The sequence below is a fragment of the Phacochoerus africanus genome, chromosome 2 (assembly GCF_016906955.1).
Source record: "Phacochoerus africanus isolate WHEZ1 chromosome 2, ROS_Pafr_v1, whole genome shotgun sequence".
Taxonomy (NCBI): Eukaryota; Metazoa; Chordata; class Mammalia; order Artiodactyla; family Suidae; genus Phacochoerus; species Phacochoerus africanus.
Window position 1 is genome coordinate 131002056 of NC_062545.1, and position 14026 is coordinate 131016081.

Sequence of the window (14026 nt, forward strand, 5' to 3'; positions counted from 1 at the left end):
TAAATACATACTATACTACCATATGATCCTTGGTTAGTTGACTCTGCTGATACAGAACCATGTATAGTGAGGGCTGACTGTGAAGTTACACTTGGATTTTCTGCTGGGTGGAGATATCAGCACCCCCAACCCCTGTGTTGTTCAAGGGTCAGCTGTACAGTAAGGAGGTGGCAGTCTACAAGCCAGGAAGTGGGACCTTGATCTTAGACTTCCCAGATTCCAGAACTGTGAGAAACAAATGTCACAGTTAAGACACCCAGTCTATGGTATTTTTTATGGCAGTGTGAGCTAGGACAATGGTGCATGAAGCTTGGTTCTGTTTCCTGGTTGCTTATTAAGGGGTAAGTTGGGGGAAGGAAATTGGGAAGAAGGATTTTAAAAATTAACAACAGACCTTGATGACAAAGTTATTGCATTCAGGGTGTGGGGGCAGGTAGGCACTAAGTGTGTTGGGTTTGTCAGAATCTGCCTCATAAGTGAAATGTGAGAACTGCAGCTGTGAGCTGAATATGATCCCCTTAGACTTTAGGCTCTGTCTCTCTGAACCTGAAATAAAAAGCTATCATTTTGAATAAGTGGATGTATGCAGCTTTTAAAAAAAAATCTCTAGGATTTCCCATTGTGGTGCAGTGGAAATGAATCTGATTAGTACCCATGGAGACGTGCATTTGATCCCAGGCCTTGCTCAGTGGGTTAACGATCTACCGTGAGCCGTGGTGTAGGTTGCAGATGCGGCTCAGATACGGCATGGCTGTGACTGTGGTGCAGGCCGGCAACTGGAGCTCCGATTAGACCCCTAGCTTGGGAACCTCCGTATGCTGTGGATGCAGCCCTGACAAATAAATAAATAAATAAAATAAAATAAAATAAAAAATCTCCACACCCATACCATGTCCATACCACATCCTAATGTGAAAAATCCCATGAAGCAACCACTTCACCCCCAAAGCAACCTCTAATGGAAGCTCTTTGACTATGTGAGCTGAGCAGGAAATGAGGTTCAGACAACTTCAGAAATTACTGTTTGGATCTATGGTGTCCCTATCAAACTGATAGAGGGCACACAGCCTAAGTCCTTATTAGTCATCTCAACTCCAAGGGGCAAGGAAGATGTTAAAATGAAGTTGAGCTCAGAATTTTAGAATCTTCCCAAACATACACATTACATGCATTTGCCTGAGATCAGTGTGCAGATTCCCCGTGCAGCCCTGTTATTTCCAGCACCTGAGCATGGAGTCTGTTCCAAGTGGTCCTCAAGGTTCTCAGTCTTGGGAGCCATGTTGCTGATATTCTGCATAAATTGCCCTTGCTTGTCCAGCTCTTCAGCTCCTCCTGAGCTCCATGCTGTCTTGTGCTGAGCTCCTGTGGGTCCTCCCGGACTGTGGCTTCTTCTCCTTTGAAGGCACCCAGAGCTGGTGTGCTCTGGTCTTGGCACCTGACCTGAACAGCACTGTCCCTCACATTTTCAGGACCCAAAGGGAGGTATGTATAAAGAAACTGACCTATAGTCTTGAAAAGACCATGTGAAGGGATCCACTGGTATGAGCTGCATTAAGAAGTTGCATTTTGGCCCATTCTGGGATTCAGAGTCCTTCTGCTTTGGCATGTGTCATCATGACAGTGGATTATTCAGGTGTTCAACAGACTGAGCCTACTCAAGGATGGAAAGGGATTCTTGCCCTGACCATGGGACAGCTACAGCTCTCTGGGGTTAGACACATTGGAGACAAGAAGGAAAATGAGCAAATGACAGGAAAAATGAGAAAAGAAAGGGTCTTACTGCTAGTATTAGGCCTACTGACTCCTGGAAGGTCTCTGGTGGACTCCTGGCATTTCTTGGAACCAAATGCTTCTGCTGAACCTGATACATGGGTTTGGCTGGGTTTCAGGCTATTAGACCACATGCAAATGGCTCTCTAGGAAGGAAATTAGTGCTACCCCATGTTTTCCCAAAAACAGCTATCAACCTTAGCTACAAAGGGATGTATAGTTTGGGAGATTCAGATCAGCAGTTAAAGACCTAAGACTTCAGGGGTATCATCTGCTGTGAACTCAAAGGTCTCACAGATGCCAAGCAAGGGGGAAAATTCCTCCAGAAAAAAATGGGTGGTATAAGCAGCAGCACTAGTTTTTTAAAGAAATATGATACTCATATAACTTTTTTTTGCTATTTTTTTAGAGCCACATGTGAAGCATATGGAAATTCCAAGGCTAGGGATTGAATTGAAGCTGCAGCTGCCAGCCTATGCCGCAGCCATGCAGGATCCATGTGCGCCTGTGACCTACACCACAGCTCATGGCAAGGCTGGATACTTAATCCACTGAGCGAGGCCAGGGATCGAACCTGCATCCTCATGGATAATAGTTGAGTTTGTTACTGCTAAGCCACAGTAGAAACTCCTCATATGACTTTTAAAGTAGTATTAGTGTAGCTATGAAAAAGATGACATTACTTCTCTCACAGAGTTTACTTCTGAAGCATACATAGTTTAATTAGGCTTTGTGGAAATTTACTTAATTCAACCCAAATAAACACAGACATAAATAATTCTCTGTAGAAAATAGTTTTATCTTACCTTAGCTACTTCATTGATGATTTGGAACCTGGTGCTATCTTTGCCTGTCGTGACTGAGTCTAGTAATGCCCGATAGGTAGACTTCTTGGAGAGCTGCTGTTTCTGACGTCTACAGATACGGAGTATACAGATGTCTGAGAACCACTGGTGATTGTCAGCCTCCAAAGGACTATAAATTCTTATGGTAGTCATTAAAATTAACTTTGATAGTGAGTTCGGCAGACAGTATTAGTACTTCAATAAAGCACTAACAGGAATACTTTAGAGTGCTAAGAAAATTAATAAGAGTCTTAATAAAAAAAGAAGAATACTAATGAAACTGTTCAACATAATACTGCTCAAGGATGGTACTTTGTCCCCTTTATTGAGAAGGTGGGCAGTTTTCATAGCTGACATTTATTAGCTTGTTGACTTCTGTCCCTCTTCCCACGAAATGTACACTTTAATAGAAGTTCTCTAAATTCTAGTGGCTATCCAACATAATTCAGTGGTTTGACAAGGTGACCAGGAGTTCACTATAAAATTCCCTCTAAGGTATATGTTCATAATTAAAATGATACGATTTTCTTCATTTATATAGTGTGAATAAAGTAGAAAATTGTATAACTTTTGGGGATTTCAGTTTCAGGATCACATAAAGGCAGACAGTCAAAAAAAAAAAAGATTTTAAAGAAATATTTTTTGAGGCTCTGGGGAAACAGGCAATCCTATAGTGGTGATGGGTGTGCAAAATGACACAATCTCTATGGAAGGATATCTGGTAATAGTTAAAATTTCAAATACATTTACTCTTTGACCTAGTAGTCCCACTCCTGGAAATTCATCCTAAAAATATACCTGCACGTGTACAAAATGACATATGCCTAGCTTTTCACTGTGGCAGTGACATTATAGCAAAGACTGAAAACAATCGAAGGGTCTAGTAAATCAACTATAATGGAAAAAAAGAAACATCTTAAAAAGATACAAGCGTATAGCAACTGACGAGAGACTGAATAAATGTTAGAATTTATAAATAAATTCTAAAATCCACCCAATGGAATACTATAGAGCTCTAAAAGGAGGACAATCCATATACTCATGTAGAGGGCTTCACAATAATTATGAAGCAGAAAAAAAAGACCTATACAAGTGTCTACAGAAAGTTACTTGGCATAAGAATGGCAGTGATATAAGAATATACGCATTGGCGTTCCCATTGTGGCTCAGCAGAAATGAATCTGACTAGCATCCTTGAGGACGCAGGTTTGATCCCTAGCCTTGCTTAGTAGGTGTGGTGTAGATTGCAGACGTGGCTCATATCCTGAGTTGTGGTGGCTGCGCCATAGGCCAGAAGCTACAGCTCCAATTCCATCTCTAGTCTTCGAACCTCCATATGCCACAGGTGTGGCCTTAAAAAGACAAAAAAAAAAAAAAGAATATATGCATCCACAAAGAGAAATATTGCAAGGATAAATAAGAAATGAATAAATCTGGTTACTTACAGGGAAAGATTTGGAATGGGGTGGAAGGGGGCAGGAATGACAGTAACACTTTTCAATGTGTATCTTTTTATATTATTTGATTTTTGAACCATGTAAAAGTATTACCTTTTCAAAGATTCAAAATTTTAACACTACTTTAAAAAAGCTTTGACTTTGAAAATACCTGTTTATTAATATAGTAATTTTAATGATAATGTATAATTATATAATTAATCATAATTAATAAGAACATATTAATAAAATACAACAGCAAATTAAAGTAGTAGAGGTGAATGTCTTCTATCCGATAAACTCCTTAATACTGAGTTTCCTAGTTGACTCTTTCTTCAGAAAGCCTATTCTCAAAAATTTAATAAACATCAGTTTTGAAATATTTTCAGAACTCTTTTACTTAGGTCATACATTTCCTCTCCTTACCTGTAGAAAGCAATCTTGCTGCAGTCTTTGAAAATGTTTTTATCCACAGCTTCATCTTCAACACTAAAAAAAAAACCTATATTTTATGAAACCTATTTTACATGGGGTTTGTAAATCCAATTTTTGTACTGTCTTTATTTTTTTATTGTTTTATTCATTTATTTTTGTCTTTTTAGGGCCACACCCACAGCTTATGGAGGTTCCCAGACTAGGGGTCGAATCAGAGCTGAGCTGTAGCCGCTGGCCTATGCCAGAGCCACAGCAACACTAGATCTGAGCCACATCTACAACCTGCACCACCGCTCACAGCAAAGCCAGATCCTTAACCCACTGAGGCCAGGGATCGAACCCGTGTCCTCATGTATACTGTCGGATTTGTTTCTGCTGAGCCACGAGAGGAACTCCTGCACCTTCTTTAATTCTAGTTAAACATGGCACATAAACCACTGTGTTGCAAAATTGTGTTAGGGCCATAATAACACAAGGACTGTGTTCAAGCTTTCTTTGGGAGCCTGACATCACAAATCAACATGACAGATGCTATAATGAGGTATGTGCAAGGTGCCAGAATAAGGATAGAAACCAATGGAGAAGGAAAATCCTTTGCTTTTAAGATGATGCTGACAACCTAGGGGCCAATGTTTTTTAAAATCAAGTTTCCAGAAAAGCTGTTTCTGAAGAGAACATGATCAAGATGTATGTATATTGCTACTTGAGTATATGTATTTAACATATACTGATTAAAACAACTACAGGCAGAGTTCCTGTTGTGGCGCAGTGGATAACGAATCCGACTAGGAACCATGAGGTTGCGGGTTCAATTCCTGGTCTTGCTCAGTGGGTTAAGGATCCACTCCGATCCCACGCTGCTATGGCTCTGGCGTAGGCCAACGGCTACAGCTCGGATTAGACCCCCAGCCTGGGAACCTCCATGCCGCAGGAGCAGCCCAAGAAATGGCAAAAAGACAAAAAATAAAACAACTACAGGCTATAATGAAAAAAAAAAACCCACATTGACTTTCATGCATGAGACACAGTGAATACATCTGTAGTCAGTATGACCATGATTACGTAGGAAGCTATAACTGAATACTATTTCAAAATATTATGAAAACAAGCTCAGACAAACACACTTGGACATGGTTTATCATGGCAGTAATCAAATCCTTCACTGAGCCTTTGTCACTGTTTCTTTGGATCAAGTGTGCAAAGATTAGAGAAATTAGCATTCTTTCCAGCTTTGAAGAATGTACTCTGGAATGCTTCAGGAAGAGGTGTATACAGCGGAATTTGGAAAGCTACATGCTTGAAATTCATGTGTTAAGAGTTCTGATAACAATTCTTCCAGTTTTGTTAACTATCTTGAAAATACTTCATGCGGGGCTATTAATATCACCTAATTCTCTGGAGAATTGAAAAGATATAAATTTAATGTACAAATACCAAACGTGCAAATAAGCGCAATCAAAGTCAATAAAATCTTCAAAGCCAGAATGTTATTTCCAGGTTCTGCCTGCCTCCGTGGGCCCTGGAGTCAGTACCTGCTGGACTACTGGGACTTTACCTGATTTCCTCTTTCCCAGCTGCTTCCATGGCTTCCCAGTCACTTCACCAGGCTCCCAGCTCTCAGGCAAAGGCCCCAGGCGGTCTCAGATTGTCTCTCTAAATAACCACCAGCGCTTTACCACCGTCAAGTTTCTGGGGCTCCAGGTTCTCAAGGAGTGACAAATTGACACCTGCTCCTGGGATTCCCACGCCCAAACTAGTCTTTCTACTAGTTTTTTGGGGGCAAAGTTTTCTTGGTTTTGAGTGGCTGGTCAGGAACTACCTTCATTAGGAACCGAAAAGGTTTCTGCAACAGAGGGGGCGTGTACTCAGACCCAGAGAATGAAAACCCTGAGACTGAGAACCAAGAAATAACAAGACGGTCTGCGTGACTTGGGCGAAGCTTCTGCAGATCTTTCTCAGTGACGGTCACGCCACAGATACTGAAAACTGACCCACTCTCTCCCGGTTTTAGTTGTGAGTAGGAAGTGCCGGCCGGGTGGCCGCTCTAAGTTGATGTGCGCCGGCCAACATCTACATCACAGACTTAAGGGCCAGAAGAGGTTTTTTAAAAGGAGTTATCTGTTACACAGTCCAGTTTAGGAATCGCTTATACTCCACCCCGGCTAAATTCCAGTTTTTGCTTAAATACCTCCGGAAACCTAGAACTCAATACTAGACTTTAAGTAGGCAGCCAGACTTACGGCTTTCCTAGACTCCTGGCCCCGGCATTTGACTCGGACTCAGAAGGGATGAGGGACAGGGGCCAACAGGAGGAGGAGAGAGCCAAACGCCCCACGGGGTTCTTGTCTGGTCCCCAAACCCTTAAGGTAGAGGAGTCGAGAGACTCGGCGATGGCTTTTGGCGATGATCCTAGCGCTCCAAGGTGACTAGGTGACAGCAAGATGACGCCTGCGCAGTAGGTACAAAGCCTCACACCAGGCCGTGACGTGTGCCTGAAGGAGGGGCTGCTGAGTCGCAAAACAAACACGCCCCCTGCGGTTTTGAGGACCCGGATGATCCCGCCCCCAGAGGGGAGCCGGAAGAGGGCGGGACGAACCGGAAGAAGGTGAAGTACTTTCGGTAGGCACTCCATGGCTGTGAAGATGGCGTCGGCTGCGTGGCTTCAGGTGTTGCCTGTCATTCTTCTTCTTCTGGGGGCTCCCACGTCCCCACTGTCACATTTCGGTGTAGGACCGGCATCCGTGGCAGCTGCCGACCGATCCAAGTGGCACATACCGATATCGTTGGTGAGTGTTCACTTAAGGAGAAACTGAGCCTGGAAGAGTAAGGGGGTGGGGCTACGGCGGCCCATGGGGTCCAGGAAGGTTCCGCCAAAGTACGCTTCCAAAGGGGTGGGACTGCCGGGAGTGTTTGTGTCCTTGGTTAACGTGGACTCACCTACCGGGAGTGGAAAGCCCCACACTTCTGTGGGTAGATTAGCAGTAATGCCAGGGTCGTTTCCGAAACGGAGAGTGGTGATGGAGCGGTTCCTTATCAGCAAAGTCAGAGAACTTTGACTGGAAGCATGTAAACTTGATGTATATGTGGAAAGTGGTTTTTCTTTTCAGCTGAACTTTCGCAGAATCTTATGACTCCGGGTTGAATGAGAGGGATATGTAAATAGACATCTTTCTTTTTCTTCCTCTTCATTTTTTGGCTACTAGATGATTCTACTTGTGAAGCTGTTTGATTTTGTTTGGACTTTGAAATAGTTATTCTAAGCTTTGCCATGTGATTAGGAAGCCTAAGCATTTGGAATGTAGTCTAATGTGAGAGTGGACAAAACGGAAGAAATAGTATTCTAAAATTTATTGTGAGAAGTTAGTTTTTCTTCTGGGTAAATTAACTAGATAGGTTGACCCTCGGCCCTTTTAAAACCTCCTTTGAGTAAGAGCTATAGTCCTGTGAGCTGATAAATCACAAGCTGGCAGGAAATGCCAGAAGTCATTAGTCTTATTAAAATCACAGTAGTTTTTTTTGTTCTGCTCTGCTCACTGGTTGTAATGCCCAAATCTTATTTGAGCTTTTGATATGGCAGGAATTATAGCTTTTGTTCAGTTGGTGAAGATCTTCAGGTTCTCAGTTTTAGGTATTGTTACTTGTATAATGGTTGATAGTTGAATTTGGCCATCTGCTCATAGAATACTTTATTTGAAGAAATGATTGGTTATTCTAGACAATGATCAGTGAGTAAAAGGAGTGAACCGATTAAAGAGTACCTTCCATGAAGATTTAAGTTATCTGAGGATTTATAGGAGCCTTCCTTCCGGAGTCCTTGCTTCATGGCCTGTGGAAAAAAAATCATGTCTCCGCACCAAGCTTCAAAATCCTGCAGTTTGGATATGGTTGAATTTTACTAAAAGGAAGGATATTTATGCATTTTTTGTATGTGTGTTAAGAAAACTAACTAGAACATTTTATAAATTTAGGTTTTTATACCAGTTGCATGCTGCTTTGGGGATTAAAGTGATTTGATGCTAATTATCCTTTCTCTTCTTTATCTTTTCAGGGGAAAAATTATTTTAGTTTCGGAAAGATCCTCTTCAAAAATACTACTATCTTCCTGAAATGTGAGTTTTTTGCATTTCCTGAAGTTTTATTGAGTTTTTGAGTGGTCTTCAAACTTTTAAATTACCTGTTTTCTACCTCTGATGAGCAACATAAGTTCTGAAGTTTAATAGTCCAGCACTGTCTAAGAATAAACATATGTAGTATAACTAAGATCCTTTCACTGAATAATCTTCAGAATACTTAGTTGTGTGAACTTTATTTTCTTCTCTTGTTTTTCTGGTGTTTACAGTATATAGTTAGACAGATTGTGTTGGTTGATTGCCTGCATGGTGTTTTAATCTGTCCTGAGTCAGAGAAAGAACCACTGATTTTGCTTTTGTGTGCATGTTAGATGTTTACTGGACACATGATCTAGGTTTGCAGACCATTGGCTCTGAACAAATATGTTCAGTAAAGCTTTTGTTTGCAGGAGTATTGTACTACTTGGATCTTTGGAAGAGGAAGCTCAAAGATAATAACCAGGAAATAGAGATTATGTAGAACAAAACAAGTCTGTCCAGTGGGAAAACCACGTATCTGAATCCAAAATACCCCATTGTGTATTAAAGGAAAGCTGTATTTTATTTCTGCAACTGGCTTTATTTTAGAGAATGAATGATGATAGGCAGCTTCATTTCAAGATCAGATCATCCATGTGTGCAGCTATGCATATTTCTTTCCATGAAAGTGCAAAGTTATGTCATTGTTGGGTACTTTTATTCTTTTAATCGTTTAGTAAATAGTTACAGAAAACCTACTATGTGCTAGACACTGTTTTAGATGGCAGGGCAGTGATAGGAAAAACCCTTTATCTCATTGAGCTTATGCTATGGTGATGAAGGGGGCAGGTAGAATTTCAATGAAGAATATGCTTCGTCTATGGAAGTATGATCTCCTGACTAATGATTTAAGTTTGGTTTAAATCAAATCTTACTCTTGACACACTGGGCTTTCTTGTGAAGTTGCCTTACTAGATAAAGAGTAGCTTTGAGGGATAGCAGTATTTTTTCTTTTGGAGTAGCCTGACAACCTCTTTGCTATTCTAGCCTTTTATTATGTAGTCTCCTCTTATCTGTATTTTGGCTAATGGTTTTTCTTTTTCTTTTTTTTTTGGTCTTTTTAGGGCCACACCCATGGCATATGGAGGTTCCCATGCTAGGGATTGAACTGGAGCTATAGCTGCTGGGCTACACCACAGCCACACCAACACAGGATCTGAGCCACATCTGTGACCTACACCACAGCTCATGGCAACACTGGATCTTTAACCCGCTGAGCAAGGCCAGGAATTGAACCCACATCCTCACAAATACTAGTCGGGTTTGTTAACCACTGAGCCACGACAGGAACTCCAGCTACTGGTTTTTCTAATGGTTGTTTCCCAAGCTGCATATTTTGCTTTTTTAGGGCCCCACCCGCGGCATATGGAGGTTCCCAGGCTAGGAGTCTAATCAGAGCTACAGCTGCTGGCCTACACCACAGCCACAGCAACGAGGGATCTGAGCTACGTCTAACCTACACCACAGCTCACAGCGATGCCGGATCCTCAACCCACTGAGCGAGGTCAGGAATTGAACCTGAAACCTCATGGTTGCTAGTCGGATTCATTTCCACTGTGCCACAACGGGAACTCCCAGCTGCATATTTTGAAGTGTCTACATTTCATTGTTTTTGGAGGATTTGCGGCTTCTTAAAATTTGCATTGTCTTTCACTATATTACTTCTCTCTGTTTTCTCATACTTATCCTTGTCTCTAATTTCATGCTTTTGTGGGTATGGAATACTATAGATTTCCATGAAATTGGCAGAACCCATTTTTAATGTCTCTTAAAGCCATTCATTTAAAGTTGTAAAGAATGTCTTTAATGTAAATAGTATTTTTGCAGGCACATTTCCCAGCAAATCTCCTGTTTAAGGCATTTTCTTACTTGCTTTTATTTACTTAATCCCTCTTTGTATGGTTCTTATGAGTAGTTCATAACAAGATTACAGTGTCCTTTTTATCATTTCCATAAATTCAACACATCAAATTCTTGTATATTTTACTTGAGCCTTAAAAAAGTATGCCATATAAAAATTAGTTTCAGAAAACAAAACAAAGGGGAAAATTATAATTTTAGATGTGCTTCTTTTGTTAAGAACCAAAAGTAGGTTCCTAGATGCCATCATACTTGTCTTTGTCACATTTGCACAAAGTAGATATCTCTAGTATGTTTTCCCTTCTTCACCTGGAGTCACATATAAAAGGGAATATTGATTTCCCCCAGCTGAGACAACTAATCAGATTTACACTCCTAAGTCTTTAGACTAATGCTTTGGTCCACTAGAATATTGTGTTTTAAATTATGTTTAGTGAGTTATATGAGGCTTCTATGATTTCATGAGGTCCCCTGAGATTGGTTTTGAGAATAACCTAATCTTTTATCTTGGCTTTTGCTATTCCTTTGTTCCCCAGCCAGGTTTGCTTTTTGTTTATTTTGTTTCAAGGTTAAAAACAGCTTAACTGCTATTTCTTTCTATGAACAGCAATTCTTACTTTTAACTGAAGAATATCTAGTTCTTTTTACATTTATTACTTCATTACTTTCTGTTTGGAGAAGGGATGGTCTTTTGAATGTCTTAGTTTAGCAGGAAATAAATAGGATGTGGATAATAGTTTAGGGAAAAATCCTTGTTTGGGAATAGTCTTATTCACAAAGCTTTTTTCTTTTATAGTTGATGGAGAACCTTGTGACGTATCTTTGAATATAACCTGGTATCTGAAAAGTGCTGACTGTTACAATGAGATATACAACTTCAAGGTATGGAACATAAAAATCACAGGCTTCTTTTTTTAGCATTAAGAAATCATTGGGTCCCAAACTGGTGGAAGATTTAGTGTCATGTAGCTGTGGAGAAGAGCTGAAACTAGAATCTTGCTTCCCAATTTGCAGACATACTTGTATAATCAGTTCTCAAACTTTTTGGCCTCAGAACTGTGTTATATTCTTAAAAATTACTACAAACCCCCAAAAGTCTTTGTTCATGTGGGTTACTGTATTAGAAATTAAAAAAATTCCTGTTGTGGCTTAGCGGGTTACAAACTGGACTAGTATCCATGAGGATGTGGGTTCAATCCCTGGCCCTGCTCAGTGGGTTAAGGATCCGGAGTTGCTGTGAGCTGTGGTCTGGCTCGAATATGTGGCTTCAGTATGGTGTTGCTATGTTTGTGGTGTAGGCTGATGGTTGCAGCTCCAGTTTGACCCTTAGCCTGGGAACTTCCATATGCCGCAGGTACAACCCTAAAAAGCAAAAAATAAAAAAAATTAAAGAGAAATTAAAACTAGAGAAATATTTATTTTAAAAAACTATAATAAGCTCACTGCTTTTTAATATAAAAAGCATATATATTTTAATTATGTGATTTTCATTTTTCCATTATATTTGAAAAAGTAATTTTTTAAATGAAAAATATTAAAAAAAAAACAGGAAGCACGGTGTTATTTTGTATTTTGCAAATCTGTTTTCTGTTTGTTTACTATCTGGTGTGATGGAAGTTAGCTGGATTCTTTTTTTTTTTTTTGCTTTTTAGGGCTGCACTTGCAGCATATGGAGGTTTCCGGGCTAGGAGTCCAATCCGAGCTGCAGCTGCCAGCCTACGCCACAGCCATAGCAACGCCAGATCTGTAACCCACTGAGCAAGGCCAGAAATCGCACCCGCATCCTCATGGTTCCTAGTTGGATTCATTTCCACTGCGCCACAATGGGAACTCCTAGCTGGATTCTTTTATGTCCTTCTTTACTCAGTCTGTTGTGATATTTATTTTGGTTGAAGTTTATGCACAAAATAGGGCCTCACACAGATATTGGTTAGTTGGTAAGGGATTTTAATAATGTTGTGAAATAATTATGGATATTGTTGATTCTATACCCAGCTGTAACAAGTGGAGTTTCTCAGAGATTAGTGGCAGTGTAGAAACTGAAACCATTTCATTGAACTTTTTTGTGCTCTTTTATGTTAAAATATATTGATGTGTCTTATACTTTGGTCTTTTACTCCTGTCTGATTTTGCATTTTCTTTCATTGATCATTTAGAAAATACTGGTTTACTGAATTATATAAACCTTCCAAATATTAATTCATTTTACAATTAACTCAGAATTGCATTCGCTAATATCACCTTTTGGTCTCATCAGAAGCTCCTTAAGTATTGGAAGCTATTATCCTCATGGTGACGAACATGCAAATTTTCCAAAATTCCAGTTTTTGCTTGAAAGTTCAAATTTTATCATTGACAATGGATACTGTCAGTTGTCTTCCTCCATGTGACAGCCTCCCTTTGCCCATTTTTCAAGAAAATATCTCCCAAATAATCAATTCTGAATTACTGTAGTTTGTTGATCAGTCTTTCAGGTCAATGAAAAAAGCGAATAGTTTAGCTTATAGGTTAAAACAGTTGCAAAGTGCTTTACCTTAAGTCAATCATTTATAGTATTTTATATATTTCTTATTTTGTCTGATAGAATATTTTAAAAGGCATGTACCCAAAGGTCCAGAATTAATGATATTAATAATTTTTACTGCTTCATCAAGGGCATTCTTATGTAAAACTGACTTTTTTTTCCTTCTGTAATTTTATGACTGAAGAGTACAATGACTGCTAGTACAGTTAGGTACATGGTGAAAATGAAAATAGCTTTGACTTCTTAGACCTCATGAAATTGCCCTTGGGCAGTTTCAGAATTGCCATAGGACATTGTACTTGAACATTGAAGAAACATGGCTTCTAGACACATTTTTTAGGCCATTTCTATTCTGTTCCATCCCCCTATTTGCTCCTTTCTTTTCCTTTCCTTTTGCTCTCTTTCCCTCCCTCCCTCCCTTCCTTCCTCTCTCTTTTTTCTTTTCTTTTTTTAACATTTCCCCTACTATTCTTGAGGTTTCTTTTCAAAAATAATATGACTAATCTTTAAAAATTGTCCATCACTCCCTTGGGTTTTTAAAAATTATTTATTAATTTAATTAATTTTTTGGCCATGTCTATGGCACACAGAAATTCCTGGGCCAGGGATCAAACCCACACCACAGCTGTAACTAGAGCCACAGCATTGACAACACTGGATCCTTAACCTGCTGAGCCACAAGGGAACTCCTCCAGTTGGTTTTTTAAACCTTTGAATTTCTGCCTCGTATTAGAGTTTTACATTATCTTTTTTGTAGTGTTTGTGATTGTGTTTGGCTTTTGTTATACAGCACTTGGTAAGATAGCTATGATGAGGACTTACAGGGCTGAACAACTAAAAGAGAAATGATGCTATCTCCAGAATATAGTTGATCTGTTTTTCCTAATTGGTAACTAATTGAATTTAGTTAAAAACTTCTTAGGTTTGAAACTTGTGGTAGGATGGTCAAGAGCTTAGAAGATTCAGTCTTTGTAGGTAGTACAAGTTGAGAAGTTAAAAATTATTTTG

General features: G+C 39.7%; 2 protein-coding genes across 9 annotated transcripts in view; one reads left to right on the top strand and one right to left on the bottom strand.

The window, feature by feature from the left end:
* GANC (glucosidase alpha, neutral C) overlaps positions 1-7118 on the bottom strand; it is a 77368-nt gene extending 70250 nt beyond the window's left edge. For 3 of the 6 annotated variants that reach the window (XR_007133109.1, XM_047766598.1, XM_047766599.1), the window contains exons 1-3: positions 6727-7118; positions 4478-4540; positions 2577-2685 (exon numbers count right to left, since the gene is read on the bottom strand). Coding sequence is in view for 5 of the 6 variants with exons in the window: in XM_047766598.1 (XP_047622554.1) it covers positions 2577-2685; positions 4478-4540; positions 6727-7118 (564 nt within the window). In the remaining variant the exon portion in view is untranslated. Of the gene's footprint in view, positions 1-2576; positions 2686-4477; positions 4541-6041 lie in introns of all 6 variants that reach the window. The other 3 variants (XM_047766600.1, XM_047766602.1, XM_047766601.1) reach the window with 2 other exon arrangements.
* Positions 7117-14026, top strand: part of TMEM87A (transmembrane protein 87A) — a 44578-nt gene continuing 37668 nt past the window's right edge. For 2 of the 3 annotated variants that reach the window (XM_047766604.1, XM_047766603.1), the window contains exons 1-3: positions 7117-7272; positions 8535-8595; positions 11291-11376. In XM_047766604.1, the coding sequence (XP_047622560.1) occupies positions 7117-7272; positions 8535-8595; positions 11291-11376 (303 nt within the window). Of the gene's footprint in view, positions 7273-7320; positions 7453-8534; positions 8596-11290; positions 11377-14026 lie in introns of those variants that run through there. The other variant, XM_047766605.1, reaches the window with a different exon arrangement.